Here is a 24295-nt window from a genome sequence, read left to right as displayed (position 1 = left end):
GTCAGTCCTATATGTTTGCTAATTGCAACTACCAGCAGCCCTCTGGTCAAATTGAAACCATGGTAGAATTTTCAGCAAGTATCCTGTATTAAAATCCTGACTCAAGCAGGGTAAAGAAGACATTTTTACTATCCATTATTGAAGTGACGTGTTGCTTCATTTTTCTTTAATGTTGTACTCCCTCCGTTGACTACCAAAACATCAATATTTAGGAACAGAGGGAGTAGTGACTTGGCAAGAACCAGAAACTCAAAGGCCTTTGAATAATGACACCTACAAAGCCTTTGATATGTGCAAGCAATCGAATCGAAAAATCCATTCATAAACACGCAGAGGAGAGAAACCCAAGAGACAAGAAAAAAAAAATCATGCCTTCAAGAAAGGCAGTCTTCAGGTCAACTAGGTGTCACATCATATGTTTGTTAATTGCAACTACCAGCAGTCGTTTGGTCAAATTGCAACCACAGTAGAATTTTTAATGAGTAGCCTGTACTAAGATGGTGAATCAAGCAGGGTAAATAAGACATCTTTTTTTGTACCACAAAAAAACACATTTTCACTATCCATGATTGAAGTGTTTTAGTGCTTCATTGTGCTTTAATGTTGTAGTGAATTGGCAAGAACCAGACAACAAGCTTTTTTTAACTCCTTTGATCATTACCCACACACCAGACATTTGAGCTAGTGCAATTGAGAAAGGAGATAACTTGTCCTCGAGAAAGGAAAAAAAGGATAATTTCATGGCTGCATGTACATACCAGGAAACAAAAGGTAAGTAGCAGCAAAATCACATTTTACAAAAGGAGCAAACAAATGGGGCCAAACAAAAATAATGGTGAAACCAATATAGAGTCAATTCAACACGCAAGCTAATGATTTCAGGCAATCGACAGGATAATGTTCGTTTTCAAAGAAAAATCATCCTAGAAGGAAAGCTCTCTGCAGACATGCCGTGAGACAACCATTTGTAGGAACTCGCATGGTTCTGTGTCAATTGTAAAGAATGATGTTTAACCTTAAGATATTGGTGATAGATAGCAAATGGTACGATGGACATGAACCAAGAGGGACCACCGTAGCCGTGGCTGCTCAGAGCAGAGGAAAGAGAGGAGCTCACCGTGGTTGTTTTGTAGCCGCCGTCTCACGCAACCAGGGCCAAAGGAGGACACTAACGCTACCACCGTGCACGCCTCAACAGCAACCTGATCATGACCAGTGGAAAAAAATACTACTTACTTAGCCAATTCAAATGAAATCAATTGAAACCGATATTCAAAGTATTCTTCCGAAATATAACCCCTGATCCCGAACTGACAGATAAAAATGAGAGTTTTGTCCATATTAATGGAAAATACATGATCTTTTTCGTTAATTCAAAGCGTAAACTAACTACTGTAGGCTATGTTTTAATTTCTGGATAAATGAAACCACGACAAACAATCAGATTTCAGTTCATCTCTAGAAATTATGCCAGCTGTAAGGCGAAAAGAAACATATGCACAAATCAAAACTTAAGTAGACATATTATCTCCAGGATTGTTCTCTAATCGTTTTAAACTAATTGCGTACACTAGTGAGACTGAAAAACATTACAAGTAGAGTTAAATTCACTCTTCCATCTCCGCACCCAAGAGACTTAGCATGAACAGATCGGCCCCAGGTGATGAGCGCTGGTGGGGCACGTAAGCGTCAGACCAGGCGTCAAAATAGGGGCGACCATCATGAAACCAAGACCTTGTATAGCATAGACAGACAGATAAGCTTGTAACTTATAAAATATATAAGTAGCATAGCTAACGGAGATTAGCATAGCAAAATAACCACAATAACTGCATCAGAGATTAATATGGCTGGTATAAGGTGCCAAGAGACACCCACAAATCAAACAAAATCATAGGTAAACCAATTGTCTCCAGGATTATTCTCTAATCAAATAACACTAACTACATATTATAGTGAGACGATTACGTGACATCCACAGATAAATTCGATCTAATTACCTCTCTACCCAGGAAATTTAGCATAAACATATCGGCCCCAGGTGATGAACACTGTCGGTGAAAAATAAGCAGCATCAAACTATAAAGAGATAGGATAGGATAGGATACTGAAGGGAGGGTGCTCGTGAGGGATGGACCTTGATGTGGGCTACTTGACAGAGAGCAGCGGGTGTACTGCTCTGAGAGGGATCCCATCCGTTGCTGCTCCCCAGGTGGCTGCCACAGGAAGGTGATTAGTCACCTACAGGGGCAGAGAGGAGCTCGAAGTTGACCCTTGTGGTCAGCAAGCACCTGCAAAAAGGTTTCATTTGAGTTACAACCAATTGATCAAGGAAAAAGGATTTTACTACTAAAAGGAGCTTGGCAAGCCACCAAGGACAACTTGAGTTGGTCTGCATCCATCCATATACATACATGAAAATGAGGAAATTTTCACATGACAGCACAAATGACTGGCTCGCCCATTGACCATCATACATCACGAGTGTATACTAGAAGAACAAAGAAGGCATTAATTAATTTGGCAGGTGAGTGGTGAGGACGTATCCACCATACAATCGTTATGATTTATTCAAAGCATACACTAACAAACAAATGTAGTATATTCCATTTTGATTTATACACCATCTATCATTCAGTACTACTTGGTACCACTAAAAAAGGGACTAATTTCAGGAAGCCAAATTGCATACTAAAAAATATCAAACTGTAGCAAGTGTTGTTGAGCAGGCAGGCAAAGGACACCATTAGACAAGATCAGAGCAACCGGAGGAGAGGAGCACACCTTGGATGTACTGTAGCCGATGCCAAACAGCACCGCCGCGGCACGACAGCAGGGCCGACAGAAGACGCCACTGAGGCCAGAGACGGAGCACCTTGCCTATCAGTGGCACGATTAACGCCTTCTCCTGTGCTGCACCCAATCCTGCACAAACATGGATAACACAAAAATCTTTCGCTCAAATCCAAAAACAAAAAGAAGAAATCATCCTTAAACAGCAAGCAACCTTTAAATTTTGATGCTGACATGTATCTATATTGATAATAGATGGTTGTCGAAAGAATGAATATATTAACCATTGTTTTCCTCAAGAATGAACAATGAGAAGGCATATTTCTACCGAAGCCCTGACATGCATGGCACCATCTTTGCTATTCATGTTCAAACTTCAATGGAGAGCATCAAAGCTTTGAAATCCAGAATTAAATGGTACTCCCTCCGTCCCATAATGTAAGATGTTTTTTGACACTACACTAGTGTCAAAAAAAAGGTCTTACATTATGGGACGGAGGGAGTATTTCTTAAGCTTCTTCTATGTTCAATTTACTGCATCTTATTCCAGGCATAGTTCTGTATCGCCAATCCATATAACTTATCTAACTTAACTTGACATCTAATTAAGCCCAAACAGTAGCAAAACCCTAAGTGACCCTAGATCATCCATGGGTAGATGGCCACAGGCGCAGAGCAGAGGAAGGAGGAGGTGTAGTAGGTCACCATGCGATTTTGTAGCCGACCTCTGTGGCACGGCAGTCCCGCCCCTTGCGTGGCACTGGCACAATGAAAGGAAGTCCTCTACTGTAGCGAATCCATGCTGCTGCTGCACAAGAGAAATAGCAGCAATGTTAATAACCTTGAGCTGAAATTCAAGGACAAAGAGAAGACATGAGAGGAGAGGGGAGGGATCCATGGGGAAAGAATGACCATGATGCTGGAGCTCGGAGCCGTGCGAATAGTATCTAATCCATGGAGTCAAAGGAAGGTCCAACCCATTGAAGCAGGTTTCCATTCTGCTAGCCAATTTGTCGATTCGCTTCTTCTCCAGTGCCACACGGCGTATGGCTTGGAGGAATATTGGTGAACTGCAGCTACTTGTTTTGTTTTGTCCTTGTGTGGTTGATCTACAAAACAAAGCAGCAGCATAACTGAGACTAGCTACCAATGGTAGATGCATGTCTAACGGAAATAACTCTTTTCACCCTTTGGATAGAACTGGACCTTGTCATTGCCTATGTCAACACAAAGCATCCACTGGCCCATGTACTCTAGTACATCGTCCAACTCCCTGAGATCATCTAAGACTAGGTAGACGACGCCGTCTTCATGGATGCTCAGAACAGGGAACGACGGAGGAAGATTTCTTATACCAGCAGGCTTGTAGGCCTCGTTTGCCCAGATGTTTTCAACATTATACTTGCGGCTTTCCTTCCACCCTGAGAGGTCATGCGAGAGAGTCCAGATGGTCAGTTCCAATCCTTTTTCGGGTTGGTGTTCATCACATTCATCCAGGGTGACGAACTTGATTTCGCCAGCAACACAGGCCATGGAACGGAACTCCTCGGCACAGGCGTATGTAAACTTGTTGCTGTCGGCATCATAGGTTGGACAATCTTTGGGCAACTGAATAAAGCTGAACTTAAAGTTTTGTTTCAGATCACAGAGCACCATGCCTTTGAGCAGATCCACCCAGCAGAGGACAGAGCCCCAACAAGAGAAGCACAAGTCAGCGGAGAAGTGGCCGGTGGTGCTGGATGGAAGGGGCAGGCGACTGGGATGCAAGTCCCATTTTTGGACGGACGACTTCCACAGCCAGAGCGCAGCTTGGGAGCCTTCTGGCCAGACCCTGACGAGTTCGGCAAGAAAGTATTCGTTCCCGGCGGCTTCGCGCATGACGACGGCAGACTCGCACCCAATGGCTCTATGTGAGTGGTCGGAGGGGAGCTCGGGGATCCCAGAGATGGAGTCGTTCCTGGCGTCGTAGATGAGGTAGCCTCCGGGGAAACGGTTGCCAGGGCGGTACCCTCCGGCGTACATGGCGACCAGGTTCTTGTCTGCGCTGGAGATAGTTGCCAAGGTGAGGCTGTGGAGCTGCATCGGGAGCCCGACGGATGCCGGCGGCCGCAGTATGTGGAGGAAGGAGAGCGCCGGCGGATCGGCGACGACTGCGTGCGCCTTGAAGGTCCGCAGGTAATCGGTGACTGCGTCACTGATCTCTTGGCGGCTTGGTGGATCATCTCGCCCTTCCCACGGGCAGTGGATTGACGACACTCGGCCGGATAACGCCGCGTCATCGGCGAAGTAAATCTCGCGGTGGAGCAGAGCCATGGAACGGGCCATGCCGGCTAGCTAGCTAAGTTCGGGATGAGGGTTTGGTGGAGGGTGGATGGAGAAGGGATTTGGGGATCGATGGTGGCCGTGCGGCTAAAGTTAGGGTTGGATGGAGAAGGGATTTGGGGATCGATCGACGAAGGAGAAGGTGGTTTTGCCTCGTAGATCTAAAATAGCAGGGAAACTGGCGTGAAGGGAAAGAGGTGACCCGCTCGGACCGTCGGATCGATCAGCGACGGTGGATATGTTAGGGCAACTCCAACGAGCGACCCTAAATGGTCCGGCCACATCCGTTTGAGGGTACTAGTAAGCGTGCACGTGCAACGCACGTATCCTAATAAAGTAAAATAAAAATGAACTTTTGTATTGTTGTATCGGAACATTTAAATGCGTGTCATAGGTCATAGGTCTCAATGATTTCAATGTAATAATTTATTTTAGATGAAGTCATAGGTCTTGTTTGACCGGTGAAAGACTTCCATTGTTGAAATGTTGTGATTCCAAAATTCGAAATAGAAAAATGAAAAAACTCTGTGCATGTAACACACGACCAATACACATGTTTCGCATAAAATTAACGATCACATAAATGTATTGTAAAATTAACAACTAAGCAAAATTATCTAGTAATCATCATTTGATGATGATCCTCTTTGGAAGGTCCATCTTTTGATTCGATCTATAATGCTTCGTTCTAAGACTGGGATATTGTTTAGAACTTCATTCTCTTCATACTTCAAAATATGAACCAAAAATCGCTTACTTAGTTTAAAATTATCCTACATATGCATTATATAACATTGTTATTAGAAAAAAAAACATGAGTAACGTGTGTAGAAATGAGCATGGTGTGAAATACTTACCTTGGGTACTGGAAAATGTAGCGTTCTATCATGCCATGAGTGCATTAAATTGAAAATCAAATAACCAGACAGGGGACTGCATGTATGAAATGTTCCATGTGAGTTGAATGAATCAATTAAGATTATGATGTATTGACAAGATTCTTACCCGTATGAATTTGTGGGAACAACAGGAACTTTGCATCCTCATTTTAAAATGTCGTCCTTGAAGGTAGGGTCTGCAGTTTGAAGTGCAAGGTTTAGATCGTTGACCATAGTTTTAAGTGTATGATTTCCGAAAGTAGATATTGAAAGCGGGTCCAAAATAGAAACATTTTTTTTGTTGGTCCAAGATGAACAATAAAAATAGTTCAAGAATATCACAAGGCAATAAAATCTGCAATGATGCATCAATCATTATCATTTATTAAGACCAAATAAACAATGACTTTGGATTGAAATCTTACCGTACTACATTCTGAGATATGATACTCATTGTTATTAGGCCAGCTATCAAATAGTTGTGCCAACATATCAATGTCCATACCATCACGATGACTTGCGACTCGTGCATAGTGGGACATGGACTACAATAATGTAAGAAAACATGAGTAGAATAAGGCAAAATGTAAAATGTGATTATAATAACTTACACAGAATCGTAGATCCATATAGTGTGTTGGGACATCTCTAGCAAGCTGGACGTCGTGGCACGCTAGTATCCTCACAGCCATGTTAAAACAACCAGCATCCATGTACTCATCATTCTTTAATATGTTCTTTAATTGTCTCAAGTTCAGACTAATAGGATAAGGTTGAAAGCTTTTCACCCATTCGCTCCTGTGAAATGGGAATTCTGTCAATTATAATTATACAAGAGTAATAATTTATTATAAACAAAAATGAATTGGAAAAATGTGTCTTACTCTAGCAAAGGGATATCATCAACCATACTGATGAACAAGCAAAGTTCATCCATTAAGTCGTAGTTTGTTGGAGTGACAAACGGCAAAAGGATAAATGATTGCGAGATGAGCTCAACTTGTGATGATGAGTTGGATGCTTTGGGTTTGTTAGGAGGTCTTTCGACGATCATACAATTGATGGGATCCGTGTTGGTTTCATCACCATCCAAGTCTCGGTTTCTTATACCATCATCATTGAATTCCGAGTCGACTAAAATGACAGCTAATTTTGTTCTAAAATCTGTCATATGAACCTAAAGTGAAGTAGTAACAAGACTTAGTTTTCAAATAATGATACAACACAAAAAAATTAGTATCATGATACGATGCAAAATATACATGTTCGGGAGTGCCAGACAGACTATCTCCCGTGAAATACTCCATGAAATTTAATATCCAGAGACCACAAGATGACCTGGATGATTACAAAAATTAGATATGATTAATAACAAAAATATTATATTAATAAAAAAAATATTAGTATTATAAAATGATGTTGACCGAATCACAAGTCATATGGGACACGCTCGATTAAAAAGTAATTGAACAACATTTGCCGCTAATTTAAATCAAATGACCAAAAGGACTATCAATAAAATAATTGAATTTGTCAATGCATATTTTTTTTTATTATAAATCAATTGAACAAAAAGGCTATCATTAAAAAATGAATTTGGCAACGCATAATTTCTTTGAGAGGAACCCATATAATTATTACTTCACCAAATGGGTTGTCGATCATAAATATTAAAAATAAAACAAAAGGGACACGGCCGATGATCTATTTGGTCGATGATATGTTTAATCTAAACGACGTAATTAGGCCACACAAAAGAAACCAGAGGTTGGATTGCAAAAGAAAAGAGAGCAACCAGAGGTACACAAATGAGGGGCAGCCGGTGAAAAGAAAAAAAAAGAGCAGCCGGTGCTAAGTATCTCAGTCTCTCACCGCACACTAACGAGGAGCAGTCGCTTTCTCACAACAGGATGTGTGTGTGTGGTGAGACGGTGAGAGACAATAATCACTTTGCTTTCTCCGCCGCACGCCGCCGGCCGCCTTCTTTGGAGCAGGGCGCACGCCGCCGGCCGCCTTCTCTGGAGCAGGGCGCATCCTCTCCCGCCACGACGTCTTCTGGCGCCCCCTCCCTGCACCATCAAATATACCTTTGTTTACTTTGCCATCATTTCTTATCCACCAAATACTTGGGGTAGTTCCGCTTCCAGTGACCAATCCCTTTGCAGTAGAAGCACTTAGTCTCAGGCTTAGGACCAGACTTGGGCTTCTTCACTTGAGTAGCAACTTGCTTGCTGTTCTTCTTGAAGTTCCCCTTTTTCCCTTTGCCCTTTTCTTGAAACTAGTGGTCTTGTCTACCATCAACACTTGATGTTTTTCTCGATTTCTACCTTCGTCAATTTCAGCATTACGAAGAGCTTGGGAATCGTTTCTGTTATCCCTTGCATATCATAGTTCATCACGAAGTTCTACTAACTTGGTGATGGTGACTAGAGAATTCTGTCAATCACTATTTTATCTGGAAGATTAACTCCCACTTGATTCAAGAGATTGTAGTACCCAGACAATCTGATCACATGCTCACTAGTTGAGCGACTCTCCTCCATCTTTTAGCTATAGAACTTGTTGGAGACTTCATATCTCTCAACTCGGGTATTTGCTTGAAATATTTACTTCAACTCCTGGAACATCTCATATGGTCCATGACGTTCAAAACGTCTTTGAAGTCCCGATTCTAAGCCGTTAAGCATGGTGCATTAAACTATCAAGTAGTCATCATATTGAGCTAGCCAAACGTTCATAACGTCTGCATCTGCTCCTGCAATAGGTCTGTCACCTAGCGGTGCATCAAGGACATAATTTGTTCTGTGCAGCAATGAGGATAAACCTCATATCACGGATCCAATCCGCATCATTGCTACTAATATCTTTCAACACAATTTTCTCTAGGAACATATCAAAATAAACATATGAAAGCAACAAAGCAAGCTATTGATCTACAACATAATTTGCAAAATACTACCAGGACTAAGTTCATAATAAATTTAAGTTCAATTAATCATATTACTTAAGAACTCCCACTTAGATAGACATCCCTCTAATCCTCTAAGTGATCACGTGATCCATATTAACTAAACCATGTCCGATCATCACGTGAGATGTAGTTTCAATGGTGAACATCACTATGTTGATCATATCTACTATATGATTCACGCTCGACCTTTCGGTCTCCGTGTTCCGAGGCCATATCTGCTATATGCTAGGCTCGTCAAGTTAAACCTGAGTATTCCGCGTGTGCAACTGTTTTGCACCCGTTGTATTTGAACGTAGAGCCTATCATACCCGATCATCACGTGGTGTCTCAGCACGAAGAACTTTCGCAACGATGCATACTCAGGGAGAACACTTTTACTATGATAATTTAGTGAGAGATCATCTTATAATGCTACCGTCAATCAAAGCAAGATAAGATGCATAAAAGATAAACATCACATGCAATCAATATAAGTGATATGATATGGACATCATCATCTTGTGGTTGTGATCTCCATCTTCGAAGCACCGTCATGATCACCATCGTCACCGACGCGACACCTTGATCACCATCGTAGCATCGTTGTCGTCTCGCCAATCTTATGCTTCTATGACTATCGCTACCGCTTAGTGATAAAGTAAAGCATTACAGGGCGATTGCATTGCATACAATAAGGCGACAACCATATGGCTCCTGCCAGTTGCCGATAACTCAGTTACAAAACATGATCATCTCATACAATAAAATTTAGCATCATGTCTTGACCATATCACATCACAACATGCCCTGCAAAAACAAGTTAGACGTCCTCTACTTTGTTGTTGCAAATTTTACGTGGCTGCTACGGGCTTAGCAAGAACCAATCTTACCTATGCATCAAAACCACAACGATAGTTTGTCAAGTTGGTGCTGTTTTAACCTTCGCAAGGACCGGGCGTAGCCACACTCGGTTCAACTAAAGTTGGAGAAACTGACACCCGCCAGCCACCTGTGTGCAAAGCACGTCGGTAGAACCAGTCTCACGTAAGCGTACGCGTAATGTCAGTCCGGGCCGCTTCATCCAACAATACCGCCGAACCAAAGTATGACATGCTGGTAAGCAGTATGACTTATATCGCCCACAACTCACTTGTGTTCTACTCGTGCATATAACATCAACACATAAAACCAGGCTCGGATGCCACTGTTGGGGAACGTAGTAATTTCAAAAAATTTCCTACGCACACGCAAGATCATGGTGATGCATAGAAACGAGAGGGGAGAGTGTTGTCTATGTACCCTCGTAGACCGAAGCGGAAGCGTTGACGCAACGTAGAGGAAGTAGTCGTACATCTTCACGATCCGACCGATCCAAGCACCGAAACTACGACACCTCCGAGTTCTAGCACACGTTCAGCTCGATGACGATCCCCGGACTCCGATCCAGCAAAGTGTCTGGGAAGAGTTCCGTCAGCACGACGGCGTGGTGACGATCTTGATGTTCTACCGTCGCAGGGCTTCGCCTAAGCACCGCTACAATATTATCGAGGATTATGGTGGAGGGGGGCACCGCACACGGCTAAGAGAATGATCACGAAGATCAACTTGTGTGTCTAGAGGTGCCCCCCTGCCCCCGTATATAAAGGAGCAAGGGGGGGGTGCGGCCGGCCAGGAGGAGGGCGCGCCAGGAGGAGTTCTACTCCCACCGGGAGTAGGATTCCCCCCTTTCCTAGTTGGAATAGGATTCGGGAGGGGGAAAGAGGAGAGAGAGAAGGAAGGGGGGCGCCGCCCCCCTCTCCTTGCCCTATTCGGACTAGGGGGGAGGGGCGCGCGGCCCAGCCCTGGCCACCTCTCCTCTCTTCCACTAAAGCCCACTAAGGCCCATATACCTCCCGGGGGGTTCCGGTAACCTCCCCGTACTCCGGTAAAATCCCGATTTCACCTGGAACACTTCCGATATCCAAATATAGGCTTTCAATATATCAATCTTTATGTCTCGACCATTTTGAGACTCCTCTTCATGTCCGTGATCACATCTGGGACTCCGAACAAACTTCGGTACATCAAAATGCATAAACTCATAATGAAACTGTCATCGTAACGTTAAGCGTGCAGACCCTAAGGTTCGAGAACAATGTAGACATCACCGAGACACGTCTCCGGTCAATAACCAAGAGCGGAACCTGGATGCTCATATTGGCTCCTACATATTCTATGAAGATCTTTATCGGTCAAACCGCATAACAACATACGTTGTTCCCTTTGTCATCGGTATGTTACTTGCCCGAGATTCGATCGTCGGTATCTCAATACCTAGTTCAATCTCGTTACCGGCAAGTCTCTTTACTCGTTCCGTAATACATCATCTCACAACTAACTCATTAGTTGCAATGCTTGCAAGGCTTATGCGATGTGCATTACCGAGAGGGCCCAGAGATACCTCTCCGACAATCGGAGTGACAAATCCTAATCTTGAAATATTGCAACCCAACACGTACCTTTGGAGACACCTGTAGAGCTCCTTTATAATCACCGAGTTACGTTGTGACGTTTGGTAGCACACAAAGTGTTCCTCCGGCAAACCGGAGTTGCATAATCTCATAGTCATAGGAACATGTATAAGTCATGAAGAAAGCAATAGCAACATACTAAATGATCGGGTGCTAAGCTAATGGAATGGGTCATGTCAATCTGATCATTCATCTAATGATGTGATCCCGTTAATCAAATAACAACTCTTTGTCCATGGTTAGGAAACATAACCATCTTTGATTAACGAGCTAGTCAAGTAGAGGCATACTAGTGACACTCTGTTTGTCTATGTATTCACACATGTATTATATTTCCAGTTAATACAATTCTAGCATGAATAATAAACATTTATCATGAAATAAGGAAATAAATAATAACTTTATTATTGCCTCTAGGGCATATTTCCTTCATTACGGAGGGAGAGGGAGGCGCGAAGAGCAAGGGTGCAGCTGCCCTCCCTCCCCCCTCTTTATATAGGGGCCTTGGGGGGGCGCCGGCCCTAGGAGATGCAATCTCCAAGGGGGGCGCCGGCCAAGGGGTGGCTTCCCCCCCAAGCCAAGTGGGGGGCGCCCCCACCCCTAGGGTTCACCAACCCTAGGCGCAGGGGAGGCCCAAGGGGGGGCGCACCAGCCCACCAGGGGCTGGTTCCCCTCCCACTTCAGCCCATGGGGCCCTCCGGGATAGGTGGCCCTACCCGGTGGACCCCCGGGACCCTTCCGGTGGTCCTGGGCCGAAACTGGACATCCTATATATAAATCTTTACCTCCGGACCATTATGGAACTCCTCGTGACGTCCGGGATCTCATCCGGGACTCCGAACAACTTTCGGGTTACTGCATACTAATATCTCTACAACCCTAGCGTCACCGAACCGTAAGTGTGTAGACCCTACGGGTTCGGGAGACAAGCAGACATGACCGAGACGCCTCTCCGGTCAATAACCAACAGCGTGATCTGGATACCCATGTTGGCTCCCACATGCTCCACGATGATCTCATCGGATGAGCCACGATGTCGAGGATTCAATCAATCCCGTATACAATTCCCTTTGTCAATCGGTACGTTACTTGCCCAAGACTCGATCATCGGTATCCCAATACCTTGTTCAATCTCGTTACCGGCAAGTCACTTTACTCGTACCGTAATGCATGATCCCGTGACCAACCCCTTGGTCACATTGAGCTCATTATGATGATGCATTACCGAGTGGGCCCAGAGATACCTCTCCATCATACAGAGTGACAAATCCTAGTCTCGATTCGTGCCAACCCAACAGACACTTTTGGAGATACCCGTAGTGCACCTTTATAGCCACCCAGTTACGTTGTGACGTTTGGCACACCCAAAGCACTCCTATGGTATCCGGGAGTTGCACAACCTCATGGTCTAAGGAAATGATACTTGACATTGAAAAAGCTCTAGCAAACGAACTACACGATCTTTGTGCTATGCTTAGGTTTGGGTCTTGTCCATCACATCATTCTCCTAATGATGTGATCCCGTTATCAATGACATCCCATGTCCATAGTCAGGAAACCATGACTATCTGTTGATCAACGAGCTAGTCAACTAGAGGCTCACTAGGGACACATTGTGGTCTATGTATTCACACATGTATTACGATTTTCGGATAACACAATTATAGCATGAATAATAGACAATTATCATGAACAAGGAAATACAATAATCATTTTATTATTGCCTCTAGGGCATATTTCCAACAGTCTCCCACTTGCACTAGAGTCAATAGTCTAGTTACATTGTGATGAATCGAACACGCATGGAATTCTGGTGTTGATCATGTTTTGCTCTAGGGAGAGGTTTAGTCAACGGATCTGCTACATTCAGGTCCGTATGCACTTTACAAATTTCTATGTCTCCATTTTGAACACTTTCACGAATGGAGTTGAAGCGACGCTTGATATGCCTGGTCTTCCTGTGAAACCTGGGCTCCTTCGCAAGGGCAATAGCTCCAGTGTTGTCACAGAAGAGAGTCATCGGGTCCGACGCATTGGGTATGACTCCTAGGTCGGTAATGAACTCCTTCACCTAGACTGCTTCTTGTGCTGCCTCCGAGGCTGCCATGTACTCTGCTTCACATGTAGATCCCGCCACGACGCTTTGCTTGCAACTGCACCAGCTTACTGCCCCACCATTCAAAATATACACGTATCCGGTTTGTGACTTAGAGTCATCCAGATCTGTGTCGAAGCTAGCGTTGACGTAACCCTTTAAGACGAGCTCTTCGCCACCTCCATAAACGAGAAACATATCCTTGGTCCTTTTCAGGTACTTCAAGATGTTTTTGACCGCTGTCAAGTGTTCCTTGCCGGGATTACTTTGGTACCTACCTACCAAACTTACGGCAAGGTTTACATCAGGTCTGGTACACAGCATGGCATACATAATAGACCCTATGGCTGAGGCATAGGGGATGACACTCATCTCTTCTATATCTTCTGCCGTGGTCGGGCATTGAGCCGTGCTCAATCGCACACCTTGCAATACAGGCAAGAACCCCTTCTTGGACTGATCCATATTGAACTTCTTCAATATCTTGTCAAGGTACGTACTTTGTGAAAGACCGATGAGGCGTCTCGATCTATCTCTATAGATCTTGATGCCTAATATATAAGTAGCTTCTCCAAGGTCCTTCATTGAAAAACACTTGTTCAAGTAGGCCTTTATGCTTTCCAAGAATTCTATATCATTTCCCATCAACTGTATGTCATCCACATATAATATGAGAAATGCTACAGAGCTCCCACTCACTTTCTTGTAAACGCAGGCTTCTCCATAAGTCTGCATAAACCCAAACGCTTTGATCATCTCATCAAAGCGAATGTTCCAACTCCGAGATGCTTGCACCAGCCCATAGATTGAGCGTTGGAGCTTGCAAACCTTGTCAACATTCTTAGGATCGACAAAACCTTCCGGCTGCATCATATACAATTCTTCCTTAAGAAAGCCGTTAAGGAATGTCGTTTTGGCGTCCATTTGCCATATCTCATAATCATAGAATGCGGCAATTGCTAACATGATTCGGACGGACGTCAGCTTCGCTATGGGTGAGAAAGTCTCATCGTAGTCAACCCCTTGAACTTGTCGATAACCCTTAGCGACAAGTCGAGCCTTATAGATGGTCACATTACCATCCGCGTCTGTCTTCTTCTTAAAGATCCATTTATTTTCTATGGCTCGCCGATCATCGGACAAGTCACTCAAAGTCCATACTTCGTTTTCATACATGGATTCTATCTCGGATTTCATGGCTTCTAGCCATTTGTCAGAATATGGGCCTGCCATCGCTTCTTCATAGTTCGAAGGTTCACCATTGTCTAACAACATTATTTCCAAGACAGGGTTGCCGTACCACTCTGGTGCGGAACGTGTCCTTGTGGACCTACGAAGTTCAGTAGGAGCTTGATCTAAAGTATCTTGATCATCATCATTAACTTCCTCTCTAATCGGTGCAGGCACCACAGGAACATTTTCCTAAGCTGTGCTACTCTCCGCTTCAAGAGGTAGTACTTCATCAAGCTCTACTTTCCTCCCACTTACTTCTTTCGAGAAAACCTCTTTCTCTAGAAAGGATCCATTCTTGGCAACAAAGATCTTGCCTTCGGATCTGAGGTAGAAGGTATACCCAATGGTTTCCTTAGGGTATCCTATGAAGACGCATTTCTCCGACTAGGGTTCGAGCTTTTCAGGTTGAAGTTTCTTGACATAAGCATCGCATCCCCAAACTTTTAGAAACGACAGCTTAGATTTCTTCCCAAACCATAATTCATACGGTGTCGTCTCAACGGATTTCGACGGAGCCCTATTTAAAGTGAGTGCTGCAGTATCTAAAGCATAGCCCCAAAATGGGAGCGGTAGATCGGTAAGAGACATCATAGATCGCACCATATCCAATAGAGTGCGATTACGACGTTCGGACACACCATTTCGCTGAGGTGTTCCAGGCGGCGTGTGTTGTGAAACGATTCCACATTTCCTTAAGTGCGTACCAAATTCGTGACTTAAATATTCTCCCCCACGATCTGATCGTAAGAATTTTATCTTTCGGTCACGTTGATTCTCAACCTCACTCTGAAATTCCCGTAACTTTTCGAAGGTCTCAGACTTGTGTTTCATTAGGTAGACATACCCATATCTACTCAAGTCATCAGTGAGGGTGAGAACATAACGATAGCCACCGCGAGCCTCAACACTCACTGGACCGCACACATCAGTATGTATGATTTCCAACAAGTTGGTTGCTCGCTCCATTGTTCCGGAGAACGGAGTCTTGGTCATTTTCCCCATGAGGCATGGTTCGCATGTGTCAAATGATTCAGAATCAAGAGACTCTAAAAGTCCATCTGCATGGAGCTTCTTCATGCGTTTGGCACCTATGTGACCAAGGCGGCAGTGCCACAAGTATGTGGGACTATCGTTATCAACCTTACATCTTTTGGTATTCACACTATGAACATGTGTAACATTACGCTCGAGATTCATTAAGAATAAACCATTCACCAGCGGGGCATGACCATAAAACATACCTCTCATATAAATAGAACAACCATTATTCTCGGATTTAAATGAGTAGCCATCTCGAATTAAACAAGATCCTGATACAATGTTCATGCTCAAAGCTGGAACTAAATAACAATTATTGAGGTTTAAAACTAATCCCGTAGGTAAATGTAGAGGTAGCGTGTCGACGGCGATCACATCGACCATGGAACCATTCCCGACGCGCATCGTCACCTCGTCATTCACCAGTCTCCACTTATTCCGCCGCTCCTGCTTTGAGTTACAAATATGAGCAACCGCACCGGTATCAAATACCAAGGAGCTACTATGAGTATTGGTAAGGTACACATCAATTACATGTATATCACATATACCTTTAGTATTGTTGGCCTTCTTGTCCGCTAAGTACTTGGGACAGTTCGGCTTCCAGTGACCACTTCCCTTGCAATAAAAGCACTCAGTCTCAGGCTTGGGTCCATTCTTTGGCTTCTTCCCGGCAACTGGCTTACCGGGCGTGGCAACTCCCTTGCCGTCCTTCTTGAAGTTCTTCTTACCCTTGCCTTTCTTGAACTTAGTGGTTTTATTCACCATCAACACTTGATGTTCCTTTTTGATCTCCACCTCCGCTAATTTCAGCATTGAATATACCTCGGGAATGGTCTTTTCCATCCCCTGCATATTGAAGTTCATCACAAAGCTCTTGTAGCTCGGTGGAAGCGACCGAAGGATTCTGTCAATGACCGCGTCATCCGGGAGATTAACTCCCAGCTGAGTCAGGCGGTTGTGCAACCCAGACATTTTGAGTATGTGCTCACTTACAGAACTATTTTCCTCCATCTTACAACTGAAGAACTTGTCAGAGACTTCATATCTCTCGACCCGGGCATGAGCTTGGAAAACCATTTTCAGCTCCTCGAACATCTCATATGCTCTGTGTTGCTCAAAACGCTTTTGGAGCCCCGGTTCTAAGCTGTAAAGCATGCCACACTGAACAAGGGAGTAATCATCAGCACGTGACTGATAAGCGTTCATAACGTCTTGGTTTGCTGGGAATGGTGCTTCACCTAGCGGTGCTTCTAGGACATAATCTTTCTTGGCAGCTATGAGGATGATCCTCAGGTTCCGGACCCAGTCCGTATAGTTGCTGCCATCATCTTTCAGCTTGGTTTTCTCTAGGAACGCGTTGAAGTTGAGGGCAACATTAGCGTGGGCCATTTGATCTACAAGACATATTGTAAAGATTTTAGACTAAGTTCATGATAATTAAGTTTATCTAATCAAATTATTCAATGAACTCCCACTCAGATAGACATCCCTATAGTCATCTTAAGTGAAACATGATCCGAGGCAACTAGGTCGTGCCTGATCATCACGTGAGACGGACAAGTCAACATCGGTGAACATCTACATGTTGATCGTATCTTCTATACGACTCATGCTCGACCTTTCGGTCCTCTGTGTTCCGAGGCCATGTCTGTACATGCTAGGCTCGTCAAGTCAACCTAAGTGTATTACGTGTGTAAATCTGTCTTACACCTGTTGTATTCGAACGTTAGAATCTATCACACCCGGTCATCACGTGGTGCTTCGAAACAACGAGCCTTCGCAACAGTGCACAGTTAGGGGGAAGACTTTCTTGAAATTAATTCGAGGGATCATCTTATTTAAGCTACCGTTGTTCTAAGAAAATAAGATGTAAAACATGATAAACATCACATGCAATCAAATAGTGACATGATATGGCCAATATCATTTCGCTCCTTTTGATCTCCATCTTTGGGGCGCCATGATCATCGTCGTCACCGGCATGACACCATGATCTCCATCATCGTGTCTTCATGAAGTTGTCTTGTCATCTATTACTTCTACTACTATGGCTAACGGTTTAGCAATAAAGTAAAGTAATTACATGACGTTATATGTTGACACGCAGGTCATAAATAAATTAAGACAACTCCTATGGCTCCTGCCGGTTGTCATACTCATCGACATGCAAGTCGTGATTCCTATTACAAGAACATGATCATCTCATACATCACATATATCATTCATCACATTCTTTGGCCATATCACATCACAAAACACTTGCTGCAAAAACAAGTTAGACGTCCTCTAATTGTTGTTGCAAGTTTTTGCGTGGCTGCTATAGGTTTCTAGCAAGAACGTTTCTTACCTACGCCAAAACCACAACGTGAATTCCCAATTTCTATTTACCCTTCATAAGGACCCTGTTCATCGAATCCGATCCGACTAAAGTGGGAGAGACAGACACCCGCTAGCCACCTTATGCAACTAGTGCATGTCAGTCGGTGGAATCAGTCTCACGTAAGCGTACGTGTAAGGTCGGTCCGAGCCGCTTCATCCCACAATGCCGCCGAATCAAGATAAGACTAGTAATGGCAAGATAATTGACAATATCGATGCCCACAACTGCTTTGTGTTCTACTCGTGCATAGAAACTACGCATAGACCTAGCTCATGATGCCACTATTGGGGATCGTAGCAGAATTTAAAATTTTTCTACGCATCACCAAGATCAATCTATGGAGTATTCTAGCAACGACGGGAATAGGAGTGCATCTACATACCCTTGTAGATCGCGAGCGGAAGCGTTCAAGAGAACGGGGATGATGGAGTCATACTCGCCGTGATCCAAATCACCGATGACCAAGTGTCGAAGGGACAGCACCTCCGTGTTCAACACACGTACGGTCGGGAAGACTTCTCCTCCTTCTTGATACAGCAAGGGGGATGGAGAGGTTGACGGAGATCCAGCAGCACGACGGCGTGGTGGTGGAAGCAGCGGGATCCCGACAGGGCTTCGCCAAGCGCAAGCAGGGAGGAGAGGTGTTACGGAGGGAGAGGGAGGCGCCAAGAGCAAGGGTGCGGTTGCCCTCCCTCCCCCCTCTTTATATAGGGGCTTTGGGGGGGCGTCGGCCCTAGGAGATGCAATCTCCAAGGGGGGTGGCGGCCAAGGGGTGGCTTCCCCCCCAAGCCAAGTGGGGGCGCCCCCACCCCTAGGGTTCCCCAACCCTAGGCGCAGGGGAGGCCCAAGGGGGGGCGCACCAGCCCACCAGGGCCTGGTTCCCCTCCCACTTCAGCCCATGGGGCACTCCGGGATAGGTGGCCCCACCCGGTGGACCCCCGGGACCCTTCCGATGGTCCCGGTACAATACCGGTAACCACCGAAACTTTCCCGATGGCCGAAACTGGACTTCCTATATATAAATCTTTACCTCCGGACCATTCCGGAACTCCTCGTGACGTCCGGGATCTCATCCGGGACTCTGAACAACTTTCGGGTCACTGCATACTAATATCTCTACAACCCTAGCGTCACCGAACCTTAAGTGTGTAGACCCTACGGGTTCGGGAGACAAGCAGACATGACCGAGACGCCTCTCCGGTCAATAACCAACAGCGGGATCTGGATACCCATGTTGGCTCCCACATGCTCCACGATGATCTCATCGGATGAACCACGATGTCGAGGATTCAATCAATCCCGTATACAATTCCCTTTGTCAATCGGTACGTTACTTGCCCGAGACTCGATCGTCGGTATCCCAATACCTTGTTCAATCTCGTTACCGGCAAGTCACTTCACTCATATCGTAATGCATGATCCCGTGACCAACCCCTTGGTCACATTGAGCTCATTATGATGATGCATTACCGAGTGGGCCCAGAGATACCTCTCCGTCATACGGAGTGACAAATCCTAGTCTCGATTCGTGCCAACCCAACAGACACTTTCGGAGATACCCGTAGTGCACCTTTATAGCCACCTAGTTACGTTGTGACATTTGGCACACCCAAAGCACTCCTACGGTATCCGGGAGTTGCACAACCTCATGGTCTAAGGAAATGATACTTGACATTGAAAAAGCTCTAGCAAACGAACTACACGATCTTTGTGCTATGCTTAGGTTTGGGTCTTGTCCATCACATCATTCTCCTAATGATGTGATCCCGTTATCAATGACATCCCATGTCTATAGTCAGGAAACCATGACTATCTGTTGATCAACGAGCTAGTCAACTAGAGGCTCACTAGGGACACATTGTGGTCTATGTATTCACACATGTATTACGATTTTCGGATAACACAATTATAGCATGAATAATAGACAATTATCATGAACAAGGAAATATAATAATCATTTTATTATTGCCTCCAGGGCATATTTCCAACATGATCATGGCCTTTATAGATGTACTTGAACAAATACTTGACTGCCGTGATGCTCGAGCATGCTTCCACATTAATGTGGCAGTTGTATCGCATAAGCAAAGAAGGGTTGTAAGGTACCACCCATCTATTGTCCAAATTCGCTCCTCTGATCCTAACTCCACGCCCATCGTCCCTCCTCCGATAGATGGGATAAGAGTCTTTCCCTTGTTGTGTGGCATCACAAAAATCTCGCGGATAATGAAACCTACACTGTCCCTCAATCATGCAAGGACAACTTTTTTTCAACTCACCACATGGTCCGTGCAGCATGTGTTTGACGACCAGGTCATGCAGAACGGGGTGTTTCTCTTTGTCAGGTATCTCTGCGGATATCACCCGATCATAGTCATCTGGGGATGCTAACTTGCTATTTGTTTTCATGATTAAAAGTATATGCTCATGAGGGAGGCCTCGTTTCTGAAACTCCATGACATGTACATAAGCTGCGACTTCTCCGAAATGCTTACCCTTAGTTAGCAAGTCCATGATATCTCGCTGTTTAGCCTTGTATACTCTTGCCACAAGGTCTGGACGGTCTTGTGGCAGTTGTCCAGGCATTAGATTATGGGTTATCTCCTCCCAATAGGGATTGCAAGTCATCGTGATAAAATAATCCGGTGTACCCCATCGTTGGACTATTGCCATCGCATCCAGCAACCTCCGCTGCATGTCGCGATCACCACCAGGAAACGTACGTGGAAGCACGATTCTCTTGCCAATTCGATCACCGTGTGACTCGCCGGCAACGATGGTGTCAACAAGACCCTGTAATAGCATACAAGGTTATGGAAAAGGCATGATTTTCAAAATGTTCTTGTATTACGATGTTATGGAATAAACAAAAGCACCATACCTGGTAGAGATCAGCTCGTATAACTTTTTGATTTTCTGGCTTTGAGTACCAGTCCAGCCTCATAGTCTCAATCTTGATATACATGTCAACCGCCCACTATTGGAAAAGGCGCCCACCGAACAAGATGATGTTAAAAAGCTTATTCTTGACCTGTAGCTTGAAGCAGTAGTACTCCCTTGCACTAACAAATTTCCTGGATTGTGTTGCATTGACCTCGTTGTCACCAAAATCCTCATCTTGGTTATCCTCATTATCATCTACAATATTGAACATAAATACCAATATACTGGTTGGACTCATAATGATTGACAACACAAGATTTGCTTAAGAATATAAGCAATGTTGACTGGTACCTGCATGTAGATCAGTCGCATGGTGTTCATCTGGCATAAAATTGCCAACTTGTTCCCTTTCGTTAATCAAATTATCATCTGTTTGATAGGTGAACCAATTCATAAGTTTCAATTCATTTTTTATTCACAAATGCAGCAAAGTATATAATAACAATTTAATAATGAACACCATACCTGTATGTAAACCAGTGATCCGGTCTTCATCTGGCACAGTGCTGCCAACTCGTTCCCTTCCATTAATCAAGTTTTCATCTGTTTGATAGGTGAACGAAATCAAATGTTTTTATTATTCTTAAAGATAGTAAGTAGATAACAGATTAATAATGAACATCATACATGTATGTAGATCAGAGGTCCGGTTTTCTTGCGGTGCAGAATTATGCGCTGGAAATTGGGTGGTGTCATCGGGGGCCTGAACATACGGCATCCAACGATTCCAACCAGTCTCCCCACGTGGGAAAAATAGTGGATATGACAATGGGTCATAGCACCCACAGTACGCTCTAATATAGAGGGGTCGGTCTCCTTTTTTGGCATGCACGACAACACTCCTGTCAAAACAATTTTGTGGGTCGCTCCCTTCAACCCATATCGCTGCCACCTGAGAAGTTGTTGGGGCATTGTACCTACGTTGATCCAACTTGATATCTATGTTTAGTGAGATCTTGTACTCATCTAGATTCGGAACAGACCCAAGGCTCTTGAAAGCCTGTGCATAAGGGTTCTGCTCTAGTATTCCCAGAATTTTCCGTATGAGCTCTATATCTAGATCTGGAGACCTATTAGTCCTGTGCACCAAGTTATGATCTGTATCATAAATATAGTGCTGCAAATGCCTAGGGCCATTATCAGCCGGCACCAGCTCATCAAGAGCATGGTACAACCCCCCACATGCACGAAAGGTATATACGCCGGTTCCTGCTGCAGTGCTTACTCGACGATCAAGGGTGACTCCAAGACTTGTGAATGAGAAATGAGAGTTGAAATACCGTATATCATCTCGAAAATGTTTAGCATCGTCATCACCTTGACTTGTGAACAACCGTTGCAACTCGTCCGGCACCTCGGGAGTAAATAAACCTACTTTCCCCTTTATGTAACAAAATGCAGGTCCCTCGTATTGAAACCGTAATGCTCCATAGTGGAGGCAGTCCCTAACTTTTCTAAGGACGTGGTGATTTTTGGGAAGGTTTCTGTAAACCCTATCATGAGGATCATTTGTGGGTGTTCTGTTAGTGTGATGTCGTTCAACTCGGTAGGATTCAAAGTCAACATCTGTAACGGAATATGAATATTAATTAATATCTTGTTATGCAGAAAAGACAGTATTAATTTACGTGACAAACTCATGATAGCAATAAGGTACCTTGGTGGGCGAACATCCTAGCTTCTTCATCAGGCTCAACGTATTCAGTTTCAAAAAGGTTTTCACCTCCCAAACAGTCTGTAGCAGACAAATATTAGTTTGTAATAATCATAAGATCTCCTAAAGTAAACATAGAACCGATGATGCATTAATGTGTACCATCCATATTTGTTGTGTTGTCATCAGGCTCCAGTATTCCATATGCATCATCGTCATGGTCGTTGCCTGATAGCATATGTTGCAAAATGGGCAAGTATCAGTGATGAATGAAAGGTATGAACCAAGATGTAGTCAATTAAAGCACCATTATAATTGTCGACGGGATTGTGTCCACGTAATGATGCATTGAGGCTTTTGTCTCGCCTCATCCTCCTTCCAATGTTTTGTATCAGGTATGTATCATTTGTGTGTAGCCAATCACAATCTTCATCAGCTACAGAAACATTGAGTGGATCTCAGTTAGGAAATCAAAGATAAGATATACAGTGTTTAATGTAGCTGGCATCACCTGTATCAGTTTGGTTTTGTTCTCCAGTTGTAAGCACTACTATAGATTTGGCTGCACGACGTTTGTCACGTAGGCTTTGCAATATCTCTTCTCTATGTTGCTCATACCGGGCATTTTCCCTCTGCCTCTTCAGTGCTTGTTTACCTTCTGTATAGTAAGTGTGAATTAGGTTCAAGAGAACTTGAGCAACACACGTTTATATGTAGGTGTGAATTATGTATGATAGTTAATATGAGCCAGAAATGAGTACCATATGAACTGTTGCATCTGTAGGCTTGAAGTGGCGGTCGTAACACAGTTAGTTGGAACGACTCATTCGCAGAGTTGATATTATTAACATTTTCATTTTCATTGTTAGAGACGACAGTATCTAGTGTTGTTAGTGAACATGGACCATGAAGTGGAGTCTGATCACTCATTACCACATCAACAGGTATGCCTGCATCAAATTTGTTTTACCAAAGTCAGTTGCCGGCACACAAAAGCTGGTAGTATGTTTGGATGTAGGATAACACATGACCTTCCACAACTGGTGTTTGTCGTTGCTGGTGATAGCAGACTGCGCACTGGGCATATCCATGGTGTCAAAACCTGTCCAAAGGGACTTTTAATAAACATGACTTTAGCTGTGATTAATGAAATGATTGATAAAGAACAGAGAAAATTGAGTAACGAGGCGACATGGCCACGGGTGGCTTAGATGGAGTGTTGGTTTCATTTAAAACCGCGGACATAGCTTTCTTACGATCCCTTGCCTCCTTTCTTTTTTTCAATATTGCATCCCTGTTTAGTGCATACCTCTCCTTTCCCTCTGTCTCTTTAGTTCTTTTGGATCTGTTTTTTGACCTGCGAGGCAATGACATAGTCGGTACTAACATGATTTAGTAGCTAAGAGTAGGTGATATCTGTATTTACCTGAACTGTCATTGTTCGTCAGGTCCTGAAAGGGAGTACGTACCCCACTACGCTGAGATCCAGACATATT

The 24295-nt window shown here is 44.1% G+C and overlaps 2 protein-coding genes and 1 pseudogene across 2 annotated transcripts; all 3 read right to left on the bottom strand.

The window, feature by feature from the left end:
• Positions 1–3497: 3497 nt before the first annotated feature.
• On the bottom strand, positions 3498–5228 carry LOC125531622 (uncharacterized). The gene is made up of 2 exons (XM_048695952.2): positions 3706–5228; positions 3498–3601 (listed from the first exon to the last, which is right to left on the bottom strand). Exon 1 carries the CDS (start codon positions 5116–5118, stop codon positions 3958–3960), a length of 1161 nt encoding a protein of 386 aa, XP_048551909.2. The 5' UTR covers positions 5119–5228; the 3' UTR covers positions 3498–3601; positions 3706–3957.
• Positions 5229–5732: 504 nt separating this feature from the next.
• LOC147966782 (uncharacterized) lies at positions 5733–21539 on the bottom strand (annotated as a pseudogene).
• Positions 17924–23890, bottom strand: LOC147966781 (uncharacterized). The gene is made up of 4 exons (XM_087530957.1): positions 23770–23890; positions 22962–23027; positions 22803–22880; positions 17924–22717 (listed from the first exon to the last, which is right to left on the bottom strand). The coding sequence occupies exons 1-4, from the start codon at positions 23888–23890 to the stop codon at positions 21729–21731; spliced, it is 1254 nt and encodes a 417-aa protein (XP_087387083.1). The 3' UTR covers positions 17924–21728.
• Between the last annotated feature and the right edge of the window lie 405 nt (positions 23891–24295).

The sequence above is a fragment of the Triticum urartu genome, chromosome 6A (assembly GCF_056163025.1).
Source record: "Triticum urartu cultivar PI428250 chromosome 6A, HENAU_Tu73, whole genome shotgun sequence".
Lineage (NCBI taxonomy): Eukaryota > Viridiplantae > Streptophyta > Magnoliopsida > Poales > Poaceae > Triticum > Triticum urartu.
The sequence above is the reverse complement of the archived record's forward strand: the minus strand, read 5'-3'. Positions and strand labels throughout refer to the sequence as shown.